This window comes from Balaenoptera ricei, chromosome 7 (assembly GCF_028023285.1).
Source record: "Balaenoptera ricei isolate mBalRic1 chromosome 7, mBalRic1.hap2, whole genome shotgun sequence".
NCBI classification, from domain to species: domain Eukaryota; kingdom Metazoa; phylum Chordata; class Mammalia; order Artiodactyla; family Balaenopteridae; genus Balaenoptera; species Balaenoptera ricei.
The window spans coordinates 96,377,978-96,402,793 of record NC_082645.1 but is presented as its reverse complement, the minus strand read 5'-3'; the positions used below and the strand labels follow the sequence as shown (position 1 = coordinate 96,402,793).

At 34.8% G+C, this 24,816-nt stretch overlaps 1 protein-coding gene across 2 annotated transcripts in view; it reads left to right on the top strand.

Annotated features, from left to right (window-relative positions):
- ERBB4 (erb-b2 receptor tyrosine kinase 4) overlaps positions 1-24,816 on the top strand; it is a 1,139,160-nt gene that overhangs the window by 1,105,701 nt on the left and 8,643 nt on the right. For both annotated transcript variants that reach the window (XM_059928620.1, XM_059928621.1), the window contains exons 26-27: positions 21,124-21,171; positions 21,975-22,272. In XM_059928620.1, the coding sequence (XP_059784603.1) occupies positions 21,124-21,171; positions 21,975-22,272 (346 nt within the window). The remainder of the gene's footprint in view (positions 1-21,123; positions 21,172-21,974; positions 22,273-24,816) is intronic.

The window sequence follows — 24,816 nt, the reverse complement described above, 5'->3', positions numbered from 1 at the left end:
TGATGATAAATGAGTGTAGTCTCAGGTTATTGGTTTTACATTACTTCCAAAATATGTCAAGGATTCCTGCACAGTATCCTTGATATGATACTTGGGTATCTTTTTTTTTTTTAATTTTATCTATCAAGACAGGAGAAGGAGCTCTTACTAAGACACTCCATATCGCTAGGTATTTTTTGCCCCAAAGTGTTACCTATCTAAGTAGTAATCTTTTAACTTGTTAGTTTATTATGGTGAAACAGTAAATGAATTAATACATTGAATGCTTATCTTGGGCCAGGCACTGTGTTGGGCAACGAGGGTACAGAGTTGAAAGACAAATCTTCTTCCCTCAAAGACTTCACATTCCGTTTGAGGAGATAATATTCTGAGAGCAGTATGCCAGGTATTGTAGGAAAAAGACCAAATCAGCTAAAGAGGCTATAGAAAGTCATTTGCGGCTCTATCATTATTGGATTTAGCTTGGAATAGAAGTAGAGTTTTGGTAGAGTGGGACTGAAATGGATCAAAAGGAAAGCAAAAATCAAAACCAAACAAAAACCCCAGCATGAGCAAAGACAAGGAGATGTGTTTTTAACTATACTTTAAAAAAATCCTTGTTTTTGTAATACTTCTATACTACACATGCCTAAGAACTCTTTTATGTTATGAAGAGATATGATGGATCCTCTCCCAATTTTCCTATTTTTTGTCAGTGTTATGAAGGCTTGAAATGTGGTTTTAAAATCTTTTGCTTTTCATTAAAATCATCCAATTAAAAGCAAAATCCTTTTTGGTCTTCCTATAAAACAGCTCTCAAATTCCTATCTTCTGTTTCTCCTGCCATGACTCTAATTCAGGGCCTCATCACTTCACAGGAATTACTACAAAATCATTCTGACAGCTACATTTTTAAAATTTCTTCAGACAGGCTCAATTTCTACATATAAGGTTTACCAAATAAAAGACAATACTGTGAATATTTCAAGCACCTGATCATTTATTAGCACTAACTCCTTTCGCTTTATTTTGTCCTCATCTATTGAGAGTATGCCTTTCATTTTCATCAATGGGATAAACTTGAATGATATATATTGTATTAGATTTTGCTTTATATGATATATAGTCTTATTGTCACTAACAGTTGAAGGAATTTTGAACATTTATCCTAGGAAATGCCTTGGCCATTCCAGTTGCCTTACCCATTCCAGTTGATAATTTCCAGTTATCCTAGGAAATGCCTTGACCATTCCACTGCAGTTTATTTTCCACTGCTGTCTACTCACACACATAAAATTGCCCAGAGCTGCAAGCTTTATCCCTACGTTGATCTCTTTCAAAATACAGATCATGTTGGTGCTTTCTGTTTTAGTTTGGAGGTATGGGTGGGTAGTTTATATATTTTAACAAAGAACTGTTTCTCCTTATGCATGGTAGATTTGTTTATTTTCTTTTTTCCCCTAAATAGAACATAACATCAAATTGCATTTGTTAGTCTCCCAAGTTCTTGGACATTATTGGGATATCAAAAATAACTCTGATCTCTCTGATTTGCCACTAATTGGGGGTATCCCTCATTCTCTCAAATGATTAATTTATCAGCAAAATATCTATGCCTTTTTGTACAATGTTTTCTCTACCAGTGACTTTCTTAAAGTCTGGTTATATTGTTTTAGTTATATTACTCTTTGTAAGCTTTACTTTTCTTTAACGAAGTACTTTTTTCCATTGTTATTATTGTTTTATTTCTCCCTGACTCCTCAAGGATTTAGATAGAGTTTAGGTCATGACATCATGTTAGACGTAATGATAAACGTTTTATAGTACCAGCTCTGGATTCTTCATTTAACCCTATATTTAGGAATTACACACAAAATTAAATTATTTTTCAATTTCTTAAGAAAGATATCATTTTTAGACTTCTTCCTCAAATTGTATCTCCAGGTTTCATAGAAATCACTTCCAGCAGATTTGGACTTGGGGTAGCACCTCCTCGTTATAGTACATTATGATTTCCTCTACAGTTGTTTATTCTTTAGAAAATCTGTTCTTTCTGTTGGAAAATGAAAGATTAAAACTAAATACCAATGCCTATAAATGCATGCTTGCAGATACAATAGAGGTGGTATAATTCCTAGAGCATGGTAAATCAGTGTGATCCACTGACCCTGGCTGAAGTGGCGACAAGATATTTAGAACTGCCCATCCTCAAAGCTGAGGAAGGAGAGGAGGTTGGCAGTAAATACAAAATAATAAGAAGAATAATATGTTATTTCCTGTACATAAAATTCCATGCTTCCATTTACACACAGACACCTGACTCTTCTTACCATACCAACAACATAATCTTCTTCCCTCTTATTTTCCATTTTGTTTTCCTTCCTTTCCCCTGGTATTTATGTCCTTCTGTAGTCACTCGTTTCAACTAGATTTTCCCCAAATAGAAATATAACCAGTGTGGTTTGCCCTTGATCCAAGTATATAGATCAACTCTTAGTAATTTGCACCACTGAGCTGCCCCATTGTAGTATGAGGTGACATGTAAGTAGTTGTTATATATCCATAGAGTGCCAGAGCTGGGATCTTAAAGACCTTCTAGTACAAACACTCTCTTCTTACAGTTTGTAAACTGATACTAGGGAAGATAAAATCCAGAGCTCTGTGTCCTTTACTTTGAAGGGAGAGGTGGGAAGCCATGCTCTGATCTTTCACATCTAACATTTAACCCTCTATTGGTTCTATCTGCTTTTTTACTGGTCCAAACCCTGGACATCTTGATTTTGACTTCAAGTCTAATGAGATTTAGCATCAATTGGTTTAAAAGGCTCCTGCTGGGAGTGCAGTGAGAGGCCTGCTGCTGTTTTACCTCCTCTGTTTATTCTCCTGTGAGACTCCCTGTAATCAAGAGTTAATGGTTTAGGAGGATCAAATGGAACTGATAGAGCCGAAATCGAAGGAAAAACAGGGAGAACAACGTCTGTGTTGGGACTCAGTAATTACATGCTTGAAGATAAAAGGATCCTTACAAGTTTTACAAATGTTTCAAAGTTTTCAAACACAAACTTAAATATAACTACCACTTATTGATCACATATTTGTGTGTTAGGTTCTGCTCTGAGCTTTTGCATTTATTACCCTTAATCTTCACAACAAGGAGAAGCTGAATTTACTGTTTACATTTTACAGAGGCAGAAACTAACATAGAGAGGCAAAGTCTTTTTGCTGAGACTTCCAGCTTGTATGGTAAAAAGTGAGATTTGAACACAGACCTGTCTTGTCTACAGTCTAAACTTTTAACACCCACCCTTCATTTGGTAAAAGAACATGGAAAATCAATGTATCATCTCTGAAAAATAATGAACAACATATAAATAAAAGCCTATAAAGCCATTAAGAACAATGCTATTGAAGTTATTTATTGACACGAAAAGATGCCAATAATATATAGTTTTAATGAAAATGCTTCAAGGTAGTATATGCAATATGATCTAACATCAAATATTATGCATCCAAATATTAACAGTGATTATTTATGACTGCATGGTTTTTATTTCCTACTTTCTGTTAATATATATTCTATGATTTTTCTAAAATATGAATGTAGTGCTTATAAAAAATAAATTTTTAAAAGAAACAATTAATTTTATAAATTGGCCATTCAAAAAAAAAAAAAAGCCTAATGATTACTCAAACTATTAAAACACAGTTATTACAGATTTCTTATTTCTTTAATTTTTAAAAAAATATTTGGGACAATTTTTATGAAACCTTTTTTTATTTTAGCCTACTATTTTGAAAAGTACCCTCACCCCTTCTTACCCTCTGAGGATTCAAAGTCCACTACAAGCAATACATTATAAAAACAGAGTCACTTTCATTCCTGGAATATTCACAAAAATAAGAGATAACGGAATAATGCTTTAAAGTTTACAAAGAACTTTGACATAGGAGGCATTTTATTTTCACACCAGAATCCTAAGGACACAGTAATTGAAATCCCTGACTTGGTAACTTGGTTGAGAACTTAGTAACTCAAGAACCAAACCAGTATCAGGCCCTCTGACTCCAAAATGAGTGACTCATCTATTAAATAATGATTCACCTGAAAGAACTTGTTGACATCATTGTTTGCTGCTTCTTCATGGGTACTAGAATTGGACACTGCCAAACAGGCCGTGCAACACAGAGAGAACAGGGACCATAGAAATATGGCTTGTTTAAGGAGAGTCTAGTGTTAAAGAACATTTCAGTGATCTTTATGAAGTTATTTTACACTTGAGCAATTGTCAGCTAGCTTAAGAAGCCTTTTTAAACAATCAAAAGAGGCTTCTTCCCTTCTTTGTTCAAAAGTGCTAAAGAAGAAAATCAGAGCCAGGGAGGGAAACAAAGAGGAGGGAGGGGCCACTTAGTGACTTAGATCTGGAATGTTAATGAATGTTTTATCTAAATCATTTAGATGGTTGTTTTTTAGTATTATTGCCGCAAGATTCCCAGCTCTGCTGTACATCTCATCAAGAAGCCTATTCTTTACTGTATTAGACCTGGAGAGCACAATTGTGAGTTTCTTTACCCTTTACACAATAGAATTGGGAGATTATCATCAACTTTCTATTCATATTTTGTGGAGGTTACTCATGTATGTCTGTATTTATTTATTTATTTTGACAAATCCATCTTTGTCTGCCAAAGCTCCCTGTTCAGGCCAGCTTGCTTGATGATTACTCCTGCAAAGGCTTAAGAGAGAGATGTTCTATTTCCTTCTCAATAAGGATTGATGGCATTTGGGGAGGTTCAGAATATCCTTTGATGGCTCCATGAAACAGATTGGAGAAGATGGTCGTGGGGAGTGGAGAGTGGGCTCGCTCATCAGCTTTCCTTTGTGCACTTTCTGCCTTTCACACACCCGCATCACAAGCATCTTGTGTTTCGGTCCCTTTTGCCATTCACCTGCCCAGATGAGAAGTTCCCTTTTCCCTTTGGAATTCTGACACATCGGAGTGTTCTCAAGAGAGGGTAATGTGTGCTCTGTAGTTTTCACTCAGACACTGTAAATGAATGGCTATGGACCAGCCTCTCATTACACTTGAGCAAAGGTTGAATTGAGAGAGGAGTAGACCACCGTGGAAGAAATTGCAAATACTGTGACGGTATCTCTTGCTGTAAAATGTTTTCTATGTTGTGATGAAAGAAGTACTGTAAATCAGAGAGGGGAAGAAATTAGAAGTTTAATTCACAAGCAATTTCATTTCCTTTGTCCAACAAGAATTATAGACATAGTTTAGTAGCACCCATACTTTTGTTGTTGTTGTTGTTGTTGTTGTATCAATACTTCATTTTTTCTTTTTAACATCTTTATTGGGGTACAATTGCTTTACAATGGTGTGTTAGTTTCTGCTGTATAACAAAGTGAATCAGCTATACCTATACATATATCCCCATATCTCCTCCCTCTTGCGTCTCCCTCCCTCCCACCCTCCCTATCCCACCCCTCTAGGTGGTCACAGAGCACGGAGCTGATCTCCCTGTGCTATGAAGTTGCTTCCCACTAGCTATCTATGTTACATTTGGTAGTGTATATATGTCCATGCCACTCTCTCACTTTGTCCCAGCTTACCCTTCCCCCTCCCCGTGTCAAGTCCCTTCTCTACGTCTCCGTCTTTATTCCTGTCCTGCCCATAGGTTCTTCAGAATCATTTTTTTTCTTTTTTTAGATTCCATATATGTGTGTTAGCATATGGTATTTGTTTTTCTCTTTCTGACTTACTTTACTCTGGATGACAGACTCTAACTCCATCCACCTCACTACAAATACCTCCATTTCATTTCTTTTTATGGGTGAATAATATTCCATCGTATATATGTGCCACATCTTCTTTATCCATTCATCTGTCGATGGACACTTAGGTTGCTTCCATGTCCTGGCTATTGTAAATAGAGCTGCAATGAACACTGTGGTACATGACTCTTTTTGAATTATGATTCTGTCAGGGTATATGCCCAGTAGTGGGATTCCTGGGTTGTAGTAACATCCATACTTAATTGTTTTCCCTCTCTGGAAGACAATAATAATGTTGAAAATTCTTTGCATATTGGAGACATTGAAATGTACATAATTCAGATTCATTTGGAGTTTGGTATAATTTCTTCTTATTTAGAGCCAGGTACTGTAGTTCTGTGTTACAGAGACCAAGCTATTGGTTACTCCTGAGTTTAAATGACTAAACTCATTCTTTTACTCCTTATGATCACATATATTTTTAAGAATATGAGATGACTCACAGAATACATAATAATAAGTGACAACTATTATCACTTATTATGTGCCAGGTAACATAGTAACTGTATAATATTTATTAGTTTATTTAATCTCATGAAAACCCTATGAGATAGTTACTATTATTATCACGTTTTGTACGTGGCAAAGTTGAGCCATGGATATTAAATGACAGAACGGGTAACCTGGCTCAGTATTCCTAGAGGCCATACTCTTCACCACAATGATGCATTACTTCTCACTCTGCTGCTGACCACTTTTTTTGTTTGTTTTTGCTGTTTTATCATTGCCATAAGTTCAGTACGCAGTTCTTTAAAAATGAGATGAATACATTAGTAAATAATTTTAACTTTTTAATTTTTAATTTATCATTAAATTCCTCATAAATGTTAATTTTGATCTTTAAGGGACTATCCAAATAGTCTTACTAGTAGCTGCTTATTCGCTAATTCAGACTCAAAAATTTTCACTTACCTCACTCAAATAGCTGATTATTTCAGGCAGGTATCGAAGAGCATATATTTATTCAATCATTTATTCATTGATCAAACACTTATTAAGGTGTCTACTATGTATCTAATTCCATGGTGGCCCATTAGAGGCACATCCGTCCTGCCCTCAAGAAATTTGCAGATAAGTAGCTAGGCAATAAAATGCAATGAGAAAAGTGTTACAGTAGGGGCAAACAGAATGCATCCGGGGTCATTTGAACAAATTGCTTTTTTTAAGAGGGAAGTGACAAGGCCAGATTTGTTTCTAGTGAGAAAATTGTGACAGCTTTTTAAAATGTGAACTAAAACAAAGACTGATTCTCTCCTGAGTCAAAGGAGACTGACTGCATGAGAAGTTTGACGTAAGTGATGGTTCAAACATGTCTTACATTACTCTGTGCTTCTCTTAATGTGCCAGCTTTCCCTGAAAACATCAGCAATAGTAAAGAAATGTTTGAACTCTCCTACCCTGTTTGGTGGAGAAAGAATTCCCATGTCTGTGTTCCTAGTTTCAAATAGCACTTTAGTGAAAACTTCCTTTGGGGCTTCTGGTATTTAGAAACTCAAGTTGGATGGGGTGGACCCCGGAAATTTAATATAATAACAAACAACCCTTTATTTATTGTGCTTCCTTCCTCCCTTCTGGAGGCGGATGATCTAGCATTTTTAAAAATTTTATTTGTGGGCTGCTAAATATTTTATGAATGTTCACCTGACCATATGCTTAGGATGAGATTGCTACTTGTTTTTGCTCTTCTCTTGACCAGATTTTCCAAGCAGGAAAATATGAAGGCATTTCGAAACAAATAATTCACAACCTGGGCTTACGTCAAGCTCTCTTGGAAATATCTTCTCCTCCTGCATAATTGACATTCAGTATGCTTTTGTATGGCAACACACTGGATTAAAATCCTAAAAGTGCTGTCAGTGTGCTGATTTTATTGCAAATTGCTCTCATCTGAGCTTTTGGTTACCTATCTTTCAATAAGAATTTAAGAGATCAGTCATAAGAATGATCCAAGCATCCTCTTCTCATTCATTGTTTTTGGCAAAATCTGAGCTACTAGGTATATTTTTAATATTTAGGTAAGTAAATTTGGGAGAAAGAAGAGAGAGACTAATACAACTAGTTGGTTATGTATTTAAGGAGCTTGCATCCTAAAGGATAACACATATGAAATAGAAACAGTTTGTATAACTCTTGGATATATACTTACAAATAAAAACAGGAAAGGTTCCTATGAGAGCCTGGGATGTTTAACGTTTAAGACTTATGGCATGAAAGACAACCAACCACAGTCTCCTTTTTGATTATGTTCATAAGATCAAGTGTTAATATTTTCTTTTGTCAGAACATAGCTGCACCTTGGCTTAATATCTTCTTTAGAAATGATAAATAAGAATTGTGCCAGTACATAATCAAGGACAAAGTGGCCTGGGAAATAAACTAGGGGCTTTTCTTGTCTGTCTAGTACTTTTTTTGTTGTTTGTTTGGTAGACCTTGGGAAAAAGCCTGGGGTATACAATATGTGGAAAAATCTAATCTATTTTATTTTTCCCAACTCCAAGTCATTTATCAAATTATTTCAGATTGAAAATCTAAGCACTTTTCTGTAACCTAGCTACTTTCTTTCCAAGACATGTCTTTCTTAAAAGTGTTTAGCATGCATTTAAAATCTATAAAATGCTTCAAATCTTAACTTATTAAAGAGGTGACACATAGGAATTCTGTCTCCACCAAACAGGGTAGGAGAGTTCAAACATTTCTTACATTACTATGTGCTTCTCTTGATGTGCCAGCTTTCCCTGAAAACATCAGCGATAGCAGGGAAGAAAAAATTTAATCTAAGCGCACATTCCGGACTGAGGACTTCTTGGCCTGTCGACAATACCTCAGCGTGAATTCTGAGACATAGCTCATGAGGAGTTTGTCTGGATGTGTAGAAATGGTTCAAGAAAATCAAGGCCAACCCATGTTCTCTAGAGATGGGAATTTCTAATGTTTGATTTTCCTTGACTCTCACACCCTCATCATCCAACCCATGTTCTCTAGAGATGGGAATTTCTAATGTTTGATTTTCCTTGACTCTCACACCCTCATCATCTAAAGAAAAGTAATGAAGATTTTATTTCAATTCGTCATAATCTCTACTGTTAGGTCATTCCGTTAATTTGTTTTAGCAGCTTAAGGAATTTATTATTGAACATTTAATATGCACCTTTCTGTGTCTAAGTGCTGAAAGAGCTCTGAAGGGTCTTGCTTTGATTTACTGCTGTACTAAGAAAAGCATATCGTTATTTTTTATTTTCAAAGAAATGTTTTACGATGACTTTAAATGATGTACTAATCTATGTATATATATATAAATATATATTCAACTGAAACTTGTAAATTATTTTTTATTTGTATCAGTAACACCCATCCCTTTTGACAGTTGTTTCAAATGACATGTGATGCTAAATTTGCGAAATGAACTCTATCATCACACAGATAAAAAATAGGTAGCTGTTTGCATACTTTTATTCTGGTATACAAGAAACGTATGCTTGCTTGGTTTGCAGCATTTAGTATAGTGTTGTATGAGTGTTACTTGGACAAGTCAGCATTCAGCTGCATTTTTTTTTTTTTTTGATTACTAGAAAAAAATATCATGTTGCACATTTATATAATACATTTTTTTCAAAGATATTTACCATGAACATGAACTTATAAAACTCATAAAACGGGCAGACAGACATTATTATTTCCATTTTACAAATGTGGACACTAAGCTTTGAGGAAAATTTATCTACAGTGGCAGAGCTGTTGGGTGGCAGTTCTCTTCCCTAATCAAGTGATCTCCTCATGTAGCTTCTTCCTTTCCTAGACACTTAGAATTTAATTTGTTTATAACTTTGATCTTCTATACTATTTAGCCATGATTATTCTAAAAAGGCTTTTTGAAACATTTAAAATGATTCTTCCCTACAGGTTTCTGTGATATGCACAGAAACATAGGTGGGTGGTATGTATGACTTAAAATGGATACTTGCAGTGATTTGTGTTTGATCTTATGAGTCAAAACTACATTCTCCATCCGCCTACAGGCAATTTATCCTCAGGGTTTGTCTTTCCTATTGTTCTTACTTAACAATGTATATTCTTCAGGATAAAGCAGAAGGCTGAGCTTCCTAGACCTCCAAAGCATTAGGAAATACGTAGATGTCTCAACATAGATGTCTCAAGTGAGTGTTGTCATACTAGTGATAGAATCCTGAAGCTCTATAACTAGATGTGAAATAGCCATTTCATCTGTAACCATTCATTATTTGTAAAAATACTTTTTTTTTTTGCCATTAGAATTAAGATTTTAAACAACCTCCAGAAATAGTACCTAATTGACAGGAAGAATGAGTGTACTAGATAAGATATAATATTCAGATAATTGTATTGGGATTCAATTTCAATTTAGGACTCACCCTGAGTATCTGCAGAATAAGATGTGTGTAATATATAATTTGAGGAATGCTAAAATCCTTTATTCTGTAAAACATATCCCACTTCCTGGCTGAAGGCCCTGAGATTCTCATTAATAAAGCCAAACTTTAGGTTTAAATATCTTTTCCATCTAACCATCCTTTGATTCAATATACTTTTATGAAATATTCACCATGTCCATGTCCCTGGCCTGTGCTAGGTATCAAGGATATAATGGTAAATTTAAGTAAGTCCTCTTCTAAATAGGCTCACAGTCTAAGAAGACATACCAATGAAGTAAATAAACAATTATAATACAGTTGCTAAATTATTCATATGGGGCACAGAATAGGTTCTGGATGATATTTTTGAATCAACAATTAAATGTAATCAGGGCAATGATAACATTCCATGGAATTAATATGTAATCAAGGCAAAAAAGCTAGAAAGAGCATTGAGGAAACAGCTGGAGCCTGGGCAGAGACTGGAGGTGACAAAGGTAATGGACCATGAGAGGAACTGCCAGTACTTTGTTTGACTGGAGGCATAGGAGGAGAGAGCAGAGAGGTGCAGCTGGAGAAATTGGCAGGAACCATAGCTACCAAAAGCCTTCAATGCCACAAGAAATTGAGACTTGTTTTAACTTGAGGCAAGAAGGGGTCTTGTAGGTTTTTAAGCAGGGGCATGAAATGTGAATATTAGATTGGAGTAAAAGGAAAGACAAAATCAAGGAGATCAACTAGAAAACTATTACAGTAGTCTAGTCAAGAAATTAGGTCATCATTAAGTTCATCACGTGTGCTGTGCCTGTTTTCCCTAGAGAGTCCTGGTATACATCTATTATCCTGGCTTAATTATTAATAGCACTTTCTTTTATCCTCAAAATCTCCATTTAGAATGATAAATTATATGGCACCTTAAAACCACAACTAAAATAGTATCAGTGAGGATGGAGAGAATGGTTGGATTCTTGAGGTATTAAGATGTTTAAATGGGTAGACTTTGGATACTTAGGAAGAGTGAGATAGAGGTGAAGTCAAAGATGACACTGAGATATTTAACTTACACAAGTAGATAAGTTGTTGATACCATTCACCAAGCAAGAAAGATAAGAGAATTCCATTTAGTGTCAGGAGAGGAGATGTTCATTTCAGTTTTGAAAATGTGACTTTTGAAAAACCATGGAACATTCCAGTGGAGATGTCAGGTCAGCAGTTAATTATGTGAGTACACGTCGGTACTCAATAGTTCAGTGTTACTTGAGGTGGGGCTGTTATGATCTACTACCACCAATTTGAGAACATTCCCCCAAATTAATCAGACTACATGGATGCCCTCTGGCCTAACTCCAGCCCAGTCCCTGAGGAGAGGATAAGGCTGTAGATAAGAGAGGAGGTTTCGGCATGTAAGTTACTGACTCAGAATGTTACATCTTCCATAGGAGGATGTTATGGTCCCATTTCCTATAGAACCAGGACAAGAATCAGTGGGCTCTGGAGTCTGTTAGGGAGGAGTAAAAACTCATGGGCTTGAAATTGAAAAGGAAATGTAGAAATCAGACTTCACTGCTCTAGAGTTTCACCTGGCTTGCCCCTGACTAAGCTATGCAGACATAATCTAAGGATACCAAGCAGATTGATTTTTGTTTCATAGTAAACCATAAAAATATTTTTCTAATTGGGCCTATTGACGTTTGCTTGTTAGTAACTAGCTGTGTGACCTTGAGGAAAGTCGCTTGCCATCTCTATTACCATAGCTGAAAATAGGGAGAAAGCGATTGGGTGATCTCTGGCATCCATGTCAGATTTAAATTAGACTGTCTAGTTTCTGGTCTATTATATTTATTTGCCTTCTTCATATTTTTTATTAAACTCTTAGCCATTTTAGAACTTGAAAGGAAACTATTATGACCATGGTTCTGGCTAATCTAGGTTGACTTTGGCAGCAAACGGTTTAAATAGGAAACTAAGAAGTACTGGTCAATTTTTATTTTAGGAAATTCCAAAGTGGTTCACAAATAGATGCAGGAATTTTTTATATAATTTTCTTCTTCCTTTTTATATGCAGCAAAGTCAAATATGGGGGATTTTTGAAAATGGTAAAAACTCCTTAGACTATGGGCAACAAGTAGCTCTCGGGGAGAGGTTTCTTCTCTTGGGGTACTGCCTTTAATCTGATATTCATTTTGGCTCAAATCAATTGTAAATAGCAGCCAGCTTCTGTGAAATGTAACTGGTGTTTGCTCTGGGCTGATGGGAGAGCCATGTGCTGTTTGCTCTGTTAGTAGCTGTACCCAAGTATGCACAGTACATTATTCAGATCAGCTTGCACAAACCAGATGTCCTAATTCCAGGTGGACTGTTAGAAATCTTTTTATGTACGGCAACAGCTGTGCCACCTGCTAGCTTAAAGAGCAGTAGTTGGACAAATCAACCATTGTAACAAATTCACTTTTTATCTGGTGAACAGTTTGCATAAACTAGCATAACTGAAGATATTTCCAACCTAATCCACACTGAAATGATAGGAACACTGAAAGTGTTATCTGTATTTTGGTAAATTGTTTGCTTGTTACCAACACCTATCATTTAAGACACTGAATAAAATCTACATACCAAAATTAGATTTATAAAATTTGCAGTTCTATTTTCTGTATTATTTGTTTTCCATCTCCTAACACACAAACTATGCCCTTCATATTTTTTACATTCTCACACACAGATTGCTCTAAATACTGTCATTGTTATTTTGAATGTATAATAAAACTTCCAGAGTTTGGATTATTGCTAAAGAGGAGGTTGAAATATAAAGTATTTCACTGTTGCTTATTATTTGCAAGTAAATAGAATAACTCCGAATAACCACTAAACAAACATTTCCAAGTAGAACTTTTGTAAATGGTTTTTCAGTGAACATGATTCATTTGCTGATAAATAATATCCACATGTGAAAAACAGTGGAAACAAAGCAAAAACAAGCCCACAAATGGGCTAACAACCTGTAAAATAAAATGTGTTAGTTTGAATGAGTTAAATAAAACTTTGTTATCTTGTTTTAAGCTATTAATTTTCTTAATGTGTATATGAATACATATATACACACGTGCACATGTGTGCAGAAACACACACACACAAACACAAACACACAAATTGTGATTTAAGTCTTTACTAATAGTAAAGGGAACCTATTATACCCAGGCCAAGACTTAGCATTTCAAATCCTAAAGTAATGGCATTCATGACATTCAGAGTGTCTATAATTTTTTTTGTTTGTTTGTTTGTTTTCATTTTGCCCTGTAGATCAGCAGTCCCCAACCTTTTCGGCACCAGGGACCGGTTTTGTGGAAGATAATTTTTCCACGGACCGGGTACGGGGGCGATGGTTTAGGCGGTAATGCGAGCCACGGGGAACCATGGGGAGAGGCAGATGAAGCTTCACTCACTCGCCCGCCGCTGTGCGGGCCTGGTTTTCTCCTCCTGCTGTGCGGGCCTGGTTTCTAACAGGCCACAGACCGGTACCGGTCCGCGGCCCGGGGGCTGAGGACCCCGGCTATAGATTACTTAAATTTTTAAACTATTTCTGTATTTCCCATACATTATCTAATTATACAGATAGAGATAAATACTATGAAAGTGAAAATATGCCAACTGACAATAAGCATATGTATAATTACTGGCTTTTACAGCTAGAATGTTTAAGTAATATTTTCTCTCTACATGGAAGGTAATCTGTTTTGTAAATAAAGTATCATTTTAATCAACACTGCTTTTAATCAAATGATATAAGGACAGCTTTTATTTATATTACTTAATATTAGGGTATCCCTTGTGTCTAATAAACCTATAGCCTATTCAATAAGAAAAAAATGATGTATATATTTGTCATAACCAAAGCTGCATTAAATTCACTTTAAGAATATATCAGTATATATTTCAACTGTAAATAAATGCCATCATGGTTTAAGGCAAATGCTTTTGGCTATATTGAGGAAAATATTTTTTTCTGAAAAACATCAAATTTACCTCCAAAGCTCTAAAACTGACTTTTTATCATTTATTAATGCCAATTTGAGTCTGTAAGTATAATGGGATGTACATTAAAGGGAGACTCAGGGAATCTTGTTTGTAGTACTGTCGCTAACTAGTTGTATGATTTGAAAAATTAACCTAACCTCTTAGAGCATCAGTGTATCCATCAGTAAAATGGAAAATTTAAATTATAAGACTTCAATTCAAAATTTTATCTTCATTAGTCACATCCAAATGTGGTCTTGCCTCCCAAGAGCATAATCATATATTGCATAGAGTCTAAGATACTTCATAGATACTCCATTTAGAGAAAAGGGAAAAAAGAAAAAAATAATTAATATACTTTAAAAAGGTTGATGTGAGAAAAGTTTATAAGATGCCTTTGCTTTAATGCTAATCACATTTTACAATATTTAGCAATCAATGGTATGGGCTTCATGCAGAATATTCATTTTACATACATATAATTTGGTAGTTGGAAGGGATCTTTCCCATTACCTGTTTTATAGCCCCATTCTTCTTTTCAGAGCTAAATAAACTGAGGTTTCAAGAGATTAAGGAATTTGTTAAAAGTCACATGGTTTAATGACAAAAAGTTCAAGAATGTAACCCTAGAGGTAGAAGGACCTCCTGTGGCCGCTTGCTCCATGTCTATGGTATTTTCGTCTTCAAAAGTTGCCTGACCTCAATGCATTTTTCATGTACTAAGAAGTCTTCACTAAATAATCCTCATGATATTGGGATAAAAAACAATCAAGCACAGAGACAGATAACTTTTGGATGTACTTGAAGAATTAGAGTACCTAAGAATTTGGACATAGTAAAGGCTTAATGATTTCATTTAGACTCAAACAGAGATAGTGCAATTGAACTAGATGTTCTCAAGGATGAGTTTAAAAATTAGGAAAAATAGCTGTATACTCTGTAACTGAAAGGAACTGTTGAAATATCTTTAAGGAACCCCCTAGAAGTTCTCCTTTTTAGATTTCTAGCTACATATGTCAACTAGTAGCTAAGTGATAATTAGAAAAAGGTTCAGATATTACAACATGCTTGTGAAATGTAAACAAAATAAAGAGGCAAAAGAAATGCAAAAGAAAGTTGCCAGAACTAAAAACAAAAATACATTTAGAATTTGCACCCAGGATGAAGAGATATAAATTCTACATGATTACTAATCTCAAGAAAGGTGACAGAATTCTTACTGCTTATCTTGAATGAAGCTAAGGAACGTTGGCACTAATGTAAAATCACATTTCTTTATATCCTTTCTTTTTTGACTGTGCTAATAATGTTCTTCAACTTCATCATGTAATATGAACATACTTAAAACCGAAAGGTATGAAGTGAGGAATTTTCAGCTCCCATTTTGTTGACTCATCTAGCCATGAATATTTTAAGAAGGAATATCTTCTTGTTCTACTAATATGTGGAAAGGCTATAGGAATTGCTGCCTGGGGTTACAATAGCTTACTTACCCTTAGTGGAGCAAGAAGAGGAATTTATTGACTAAGCCCTGAACTAGGAACAATAAATCCGTAAGCAAGAGTGCTGTCATGGAAAATCTTTGTGCTCTCCCATTATGTGAAACCATCTCCTCCTGCTTCAGGGTTGGTTTTTGCTCTTGCCCAGGTAAGTTATATATATATCTATACATATATGTGTATATATATATTCTTCCCTAACAGTCCTTTCTTGTTGATCTAAAACTATAGTGTGTGTGTATGTGTGTGTGTGTATATATATATATATATATATGTATATCTTCTATTAGCACTTAACATTCTACTTTTAGTTCCTTTTCTGTTTAAGTCCTTGTAGTAAATTAAAATGCAAGTAAGATGAGAGGGGCAACATTGTAAGGCATTTTCAGTATTTTATAGCTAAGGCTAGTTAATTTTTCAAATTTCTCCTTCAGATCCGTTTTTCATAAGAAAGAGAAACCATGAAATCTTATTTGAGAGAAGAGTTGAGGCATTATGCAGGGGCAGAGGGAGGGCAAACAGAAAATAGAAATGCTAAAGTCAAAATCTACATGTGACATAATTAAAAGATGTAGGATTCAGAGAGCCGCCAGTGGCTGTGTGTGTACATGGGAAGGACTTTTAACTTCCTTGAGGCTCAGTTTTCTTATCTGCAAAATGGGAGTCATAATTTTTAATAATCATATTTACCTTGAAAGGTCATATGAATAAATAAAACCTAAAATATTCTAGTCTGTGGCATATGGTAGGTATACAATACATGTTGGTTTCCCTTGCTATTTCTCAATTTTCCTAAGAGAAGTAATATATTCATCTGTGAAACAGAGTAGACTTTATAATTAAGTTCTAGGGTTAGTGAAAAGTGAACAAAAAATGAAAGCACGAGTTAATACTCCTTCAGGTGGAGCATGGGTCATTATTATTAATTTACTTATTTATTATAATTTTATATCATTATAATATATTTTGATTTGTTATTATATCATCATTATTAACTTTTGTGTCTGTGTGTAGAGTAAAAACAAAGTTTTTTTTAAAGTAGCATCTCACGTAATCAAACTAAATAAATAAATGAGTACATTAATAAATAAACACATATCTAAAGAGACAAAAGGCGTTTTGTGTAACATATGTGTTCACACATATGCACGTGTGTGTGTGTGAGCCAGCTGCCTAGGTGCAATAGGCTTCCCCAGTTCTTACTGGTTTGGGGAATATGAACACATTTTGCTTGTTTTCTTCTGGTTGCCTTATGAAAAATGAAGATTCAAAATCCAGATGTCTCAGACGCTGGTATATTGAACTTAGTTGTAAAAAAGATATAGAGTTATAACCATACATCAGGAATTGTACATAACGAAAAAAAACAAAAAACAAAATTTATCTATCTGCTACCTGACCTGTGAAATGTGAAAATGCCCATCAGGGTGTTAAGGATATATTCCAAGGAGGACAAAAACTTGAGAACCTTTAATAATTACTATGTGGAAGTGTCTAGGTAATACATTTGTGCTGGTGGATTAGCACCATCTTATAGAGACACATGCCATTTTAGTTAAAAGGATTTAGAGTGATTCTTGGCCCTAGAAACTTTAATCCTATAGTTAATATTACGAGTAACAATTATCTGAAGATTAAAAACAACTCTCTCTCATTAAGCACATGTTTAATTTAGGTAGAAGTTAGGCATTAAGCATGTATTTTTGTTTCCTAAGAAGAGACATTTGTATAATATTTTTAAAAATATCACAGGACACAGTTCATCTAGTTAACAATTTAAAATGTCCCAGGAATAATATAAAATAAATACGTTTTAATTACAACAATAAATATGAGAAATGCAGTACATGTAGTAAGACAAAGGTTCAAATCTTTATCATTCAACTGAAAAGTAAATTTTAGGACATGATGTATCCAAAAGTGCACTTAATACTGTATTTGATATATTTGTTGACATTTGCCTTCTCTATAACCCCTGGCATTTGGGTCCAAGTTAATCATACAGTGTCCCGGTGATTGTGGCCACAAATTAAACTTGACTCTCTTCATCACCCTGACATGTTTCCCCACCAGGAGCAAGCTCCAGATCACCTGCCAGTTTATAGCCCACATCTTTCTATCTTTGTCCTGCTGACAGTAAATCCCCTCACCAGTTAATTGAACAGATGTACCCAGTGCTGCTTCCTGAAGATCGTCAAAGCTGGGCTTTGACGGACAGCAGAAAGTGGCACAATAAAAAAAAAAAACGAAAGCCTTTTAACTGAGAGCACTGCTTTGTTCTGCTTAGAACGTTAAGGTCACTGCAGCTCATTCTGATTGTGGGGATCTTAATTTTTACTCAACCAATTTACTTGCAGCTGTCATTCTTTCCAATATTAAAAGTTCAGCTTTTCAAGCGTGGGGAACTGGGGGATGGTTGTGTGGGGAATGAGAAGAGCTTGTTACAACCTAAAAACAGCAAAAACAAGTAAAATCTGGCTTGGCTCTCAAGTACAAAAAGTTATTTTCAAAGCCTATAAATTATGACATAGTGATTAACATGTAATTTAAATATATTTAAACAACAATTATATCACATTTCCAGCCCAGCTAATTGGCCTCACAGATGTTCCCTTGTAGCTGCATTGCCCTTCCAGGGAGATATGAATGAGGTGCTTTTTATCATGGAAAACAGAAAAAAAGCAAATGGAAAAAATGGAAACAGAAACATAAAAAGCAGCCAGTAACCTTAAAAACAATGAATGCTAAGGGAATTTTGTTTAGCTTTTTTTCCATTTTAATGCTGAAAACTAGAAAAAGCATGAAGACAGTCCTATTACTGTGATGGTCTCTGGCAGTGTGTCTAGATACAGAGTTGGCAGGTTGCTGACTGAAAGACTTGTCAAAGCAAGGACAGCAGATCCATTCTAATAAAGCATGGCTGCACTTCGTGTCTTAGAACAGACTAACTGCAAGAGATCTAGTTATTTTTAATACAACACCTTTACAACTGAAGGCGGTCTAGCCCAGATAATGAATATAGATAATAAAGTATTTCCTGATGAAGAATGACTTGTGAGTTATTCTTTTGATCATTTATCTCTCAAGTTTTATAAAATGTTAAATGTGCAGCAGGCAGTGCTGTTTGCTCAGCTGTGATTCTAATCGAACATTACCCAGTATAGCAACTCGTGCAAAAGAAGAGGTCAAAGGAACACTGGTGATTATGACTATATTGGAATACCTTGCCTTTTAATATCTAATCAGGAAGTTGAAATAAATTCACTCCAGCCTCACCTTACTCTTACCTTTTCTTCTAATAATCTCAGGTAATGTTTGATAGTACAATGTAAATTACAAAAGGCCACTGGACACACCTCTCCTAGTGTATCATGGTATCTCCAACATCTACCGTAATTCCTGTGCTTTCACTGTAGCAATTTAATAAATATTTGCTAAATGCTTGCCAAATAATCCAGGTTTAATGATAGGGCAAGGCCAAGGTTGTAATATGATAAAGTTCCAGCAGGCAGGTGTCATATTTTTGTACCAGCCCTCTATTTTACATATCACTGGACTATATGGAAAATTTATTTCTCAAATTTTATGAACAAATGAATTTTATTTTGTGACACTCTAAAAGGTAGCAAAATGTACCTATATTTAAGGTGCTATGGAAAACAAGTAGGCATTTAAAAATGCTTCTTTGATGAGAAGCCTTGGCAATTTGATTGCTTGACTTTAAACATTTGACTTAGCAGGTGTGAACATTTAAATTTCACATATTCTCTACATTTGTATAATAGTGCAGAGCTTAAAAAGTTCATCTATATATAATATCGTACTTTATCTTCATTAAGAATAAGAGAGGCCAAGGATGAAAATGAGGGTCTGAGATATTTCACGATTGACCTCATCACTTGTAATTGGGACTGGAGCTTGGAGCTTCTAACATACCATACAACAATCTGTCTATTGTACAAAAGCACCTCCTATGCAGTACATATTAAATATATCTAACTTTCCATGTCATAGTCTTCAATGTGTTGTTAGTTATGTTATTAGAGAAGAAGAGAGATAAATATTTTCTATGCCATCATGTAAGTGACTCAGTTATGGGCAGAGTTTAAATGTAAATTCAGTGTAGGGGTTCAGAGCTTGTCCCTTGATTCGTCCAGCAGGCTAAGTTAATTAAGGAAAACTATATTATCTAGTTGTTATTAATTTGTATTAAACAGTTAATCTCCATGGGACCATGTTCTTAGATTAGTCTATGAATCTCTAAATTATAAAAACGTTGATCTGGAATAAGATTTAGCTCTGTTTCATAGATGTTTCAAGATGTTGTCTTTGAGGTTTATTTTAGTCATCTCTGTTCAGTTAAATCCAGAAGGTAGAGAATGCAAAGTTCATAAAATCAACTGTTTTTATTTGCATTATTCATTATTTCCAGTGCTAAGAAAAGTGCCTGGTGCATACATAGACCATGGTTTCTCAAGAAATGTGTTTAATAAATGATTGATATTATATATATATATATATATATATATATATATATATATATATATATATATATAATTTTTAGCTAGGACACAGAGGTGGTGTTCATACATCCCCTGTACTTACCATAAGGAATGTTGTCCTTAATATTTTATCATATTTTTATATTGACTTTTATTTAACCCATAGGCTAGAGTTTTAAGCCATAATACTATGTCTTTTTTTTTAAATTGCAATCTAATTTCAACTGATTCTAAATACATAAAATTAATGTATGCAAAGCATGTTTCCAGTAAAGAAAACGATTTTCCAAGATTTTCTGCTTTTTCTTCACTTAAAAAAAAAAAGGACTGATGAGAAAATATTATGTACCTTTTTATAGAAGAGGCTAAGAAGTTGACCCTTTGCTGAAATGGTGAAAAATAAATGTAACTTGATAGCAAAAATTATTCCAGGCAAGTTGAAGTCCACCTCTATCTCCTTTTAGATAAGTTTCTTCTTATGAGAGGAAAGTTAATGCTGTGATATGTGGCCATTCCAGTCATTTAACGTGTAACAAAGGAAAGGGCTCCTCATTTACAACTCAAGTTAATTTACTGCTTTTCCCTTTCTTCCAGGGTTAATCAGAAGAATATTTATTGTCAACTTAATTTTTAATCCATTTAAAATTTTACTTTTTCTATATAATTCTTCTTTACAGGGATTGAATTAAAATATTCAATATCCTCAGAAAATATAAATTTGCTTGTCGTCAGAGTGCATAAAATTTTACTGTTTAGCAAACGTCACTGTTGTGCATGTTTTCCCCTTTGGTTCATACAACTCATGTGGCTTTTCTTTTTTTTTTCTTTTCTGTTCTCTTTTTTTTTTTTTTTTTTTCATTCATGTTACCTCTTATTACATCCATCATTCCATTTTTCTTTCCTATTAGAGTGAAATTGGACACAGCCCTCCTCCTGCCTACACCCCCATGTCAGGAGTAAGTATTTCACAATCAACCTTCATCTTTTAGGATTTTTGGTCTTTGCTTATCATGTTTCCTCTCTTGCCTCACCATAATTTCCTCATTTTTGCCTTTGCCAACAGTGAGTTAATAATTTACTGTAGATTGTGTAGCTGCCTATGTAGATATGTTTTATCTCAGTAGATAATCCAGAGTTGAGATATCATGCATCAACAGTAGCTTTTGATTTTTATCTGAAGAATTTACCTGGGCTCATACATCATGCTTCTGGGTAAAGAGGTTATCTTTACTTCCACAATTATAGGTCTTGGGCTAAAAAGTCAGAATCTCAGTGATGATTCTCTAGTTAGATACTAGAGACTCAGAGTCACAGTAACCACAGACTAGAAGGCCATAAGGAAACATCACCATTCAAACTGCATCACTGTGCTTCTGTTCTTAATGACAACTGCCTATAGTTAATGACATTGCCATTTGTCTTGAAGATTCACTTTGAATTTTTACATTAAAAATAGGCAGTTGTGGGAAAGGAACATGAAATACTTTTTATTAGAGCATGTGTTAGGTGGTTAGTAAAATTAAAATATATATTTCCAAAATGTTTTCCCACAATTGATTTATTTTATAAGAAACATTGGAATTTTAGGTGTTTCTAGTCTAATTCAAACTCATTGACTATTGGGGGAAAAACTCAATTAAGAAACTCTGACTTTTCTCTGAAAGACAAACTTCCATATTCTTTTGGTTATTAACATCCATATTTTTGACAGCTATTCCTAACAATACCTTTGGTCCAAATGTGTTTCTACTATTGACAGAACCAGTTTGTGTACCGAGATGGGGGTTTTGCTACAGAACAAGGAGTGCCCATGCCCTATAGGGCCACCACCAGCACGATCCCAGAAGCCCCAGTTGCTCAGGGGGCTACCGCCGAGATTTTTGATGACTCCTGCTGTAACGGCACCTTACGCAAGTCCGTGGTACCCCACGTCCAAGAGGACAGCAGCACCCAGAGGTACAGCGCTGACCCCACAGTGTTCGCCCCAGAACGGAGCCCACGAGGAGAGCTGGATGAAGAAGGTTACATGACCCCTATGCGAGACAAACCCAAACAAGGTACAAGCAGAATGTTCAGAAATGATTGCCACTCGACATTTGTCTCTATCAAAATAAGCAAAGTATGGAAGGGAAGTTGCCAAACTATCTGCCTATGTAAAATTTGTGATCCACAAAAGGCTTAGGCTGCTGCTATTCCTAGTAGGCTTTCTGAATCAAAAGCATCCACATCATCTAGGGGCTTTTTTAGAAACCAGAATCTCAGGCCCCACTTGAATAGGAATCTGCATTTTAACAAGATCCCCAGGTGATTTTTATGCATAATCAAGCTTAAAAAGCACTGATCTAAACATATCTTTATTGGAATATTTGAATGAGGTAGCATATCACAAGATTTCAGAACCCTTGCTCCATTGGACTTATTGTGGAGATCATAAAGACTGATGTTGTTGGTAAAAATGTCCAAAGCTTTCAATGGCACCAATAAAAGACTTGATTGATGCATTAAAATGGTGTCATTTAAATGACCTAGTTTATTATAAGAAATTATGACATCTTGTATGATACATTTCAAAAATTAAAGTTCTGACCCTGCATATACTTATATGTATACCATCACATCTTGAAAATATTCATAGTTTGTGCCTTTACAAAGAACAGAAATAACTTTACAAAGTTAGTAGTAGAAATGTTAAACACCCAAATCAGATAACATTTCAATTTTGAGAAAGCCTCTTTCCTTTTACGTTAACAGCATCAGAAAAAGAAGATGGATGATTGTTATTAAAAACTGGTGACTGTTTCTTAGAGTCTTCAGTGTCACAGTAAACTGTATTTTAAGACTCTGTATAAAGGCCCATTGTCTCACTTAATATGCAGTTATATTCACTTTTATAGTATGCAATTAAGGGATGCCTAAATACATATTGTCAATAACCTATTAAAATATATCCACCTCTATGTGTATGAAAGTATTACTGTAACGAAGAATTGGATGTTGACAGTAGCCCAATAGTGACACAAATGTAGGTTTTGAGAAGATTTGACAGATGCCCCCAAAGTGAAATGCTCTCTGGGAAGACTCTCAACTCAACCATAAAATTATTCCTATCTACAGAACTACATGGCTATACAAATTTGCATCAGGACAATAGATAAGCAGATTGCTTTGAGAAAAGGTAACTTGAACCTTGTAAGAGAAAGGCAAGTCAGTCTGTGTAGACTCACTGTAGACCATCCCCAGATTTTATCTCTGAGTACTAAGAGACCCACATTTATGTAGAACTCTAGCCCAGTTCTCAGAGAGTAGAGAATTTTAGTATAGACATTCCTATACTTTCAATTAAGAAGTTTCAGGACTCTGATAAGAAAAATCCAATTCTGACTCCCTTATAGGTATTTTTCATATATTTTTCTTAAAATGACAGTAGCTTTGAGAACCATTCAAATTAAAACTCATGATGAAGTGTAAAGTTCAGCCTACTCCTGTAGGGGAAATAGTGAAAACAGTGCAGTAGAACAAGATTATTCAACAGGAGTTAGGGAATTTGAATTCTAGTTCAACACAAATTATATCCTTCATACATCATTTAATCTCAATTTTCTGTCTATAATGCTGGAAGAATACACCTTGCACTTCCTTTTACACAGGATTGTAAAAAGGGATGAAATAATAGTGCCTTGTAAATTATTGAGCTGTAATCTGTGTATATGATGGTGGGAAATTCATTACTGTCTTTTAACTTGCACATGATGCTAAATAGTTAACTATATCCAGTAGGCCTATATCCAGGAAAAAATAACCCTGGGTTGATGAGATTTTTCTCTCTACATGTCGGGTTTAGTATAGGGGATAGAAAGTTTGTTTCAGAATGATAGCATCTCAACAAACAGTTATGCCCTCTCCCTACCCCAACACCAAAGTAGGAATAGCTAAAGTGTCATTTTTGTGCATATATTTAAAAAGAGGGTCTACTATATATGTGTATATATGTCTATATATATTCTATACTATAAACATAGGAATAGAATTAAACATGAGGAGAGCAGCATTAATTAGCAGTATTTTTTAAAATTCTAGCCCAGTACCTATTCTAGCCCAATACCTATTTATTAGACTGAATCATACAAAATAGCTGCTATATGACTGGTTTCAACCTACAAAATAGCAATTTCATATGATTCAAACTAATAGTTTGCTATTTTATGATTATGATTAGCCATTGGAAATAAATGTTACAATTATATTTATAGTTAAGCATACGTTTTGTCAAGCAAGTCAATATAGAGGCATGTTAGATGTCTATACGATTTGATTAGTTGAGTCTTTTCCTTAGATGTTTTCTTTCCTGTGTGTAAATCTTTCTGAGGGAACATCTGTAATCAAATCCTTGTTACCTATGCAGACATTCTAAGCAAATTATGTAGACTAAAAAATACTTTTATTTCACTTCATCCATTTATCTTGACATAGAGCTAATCTGTAGACATTTTGATCTTCCAATATTCTTTAAAAATTCTCATTTCTCCATATTTAAAGGCTACTTAACCTTGATAGGTTGTCTTATCTTCCAACATAAATTACCAACTCGTAGAAAATAGAAG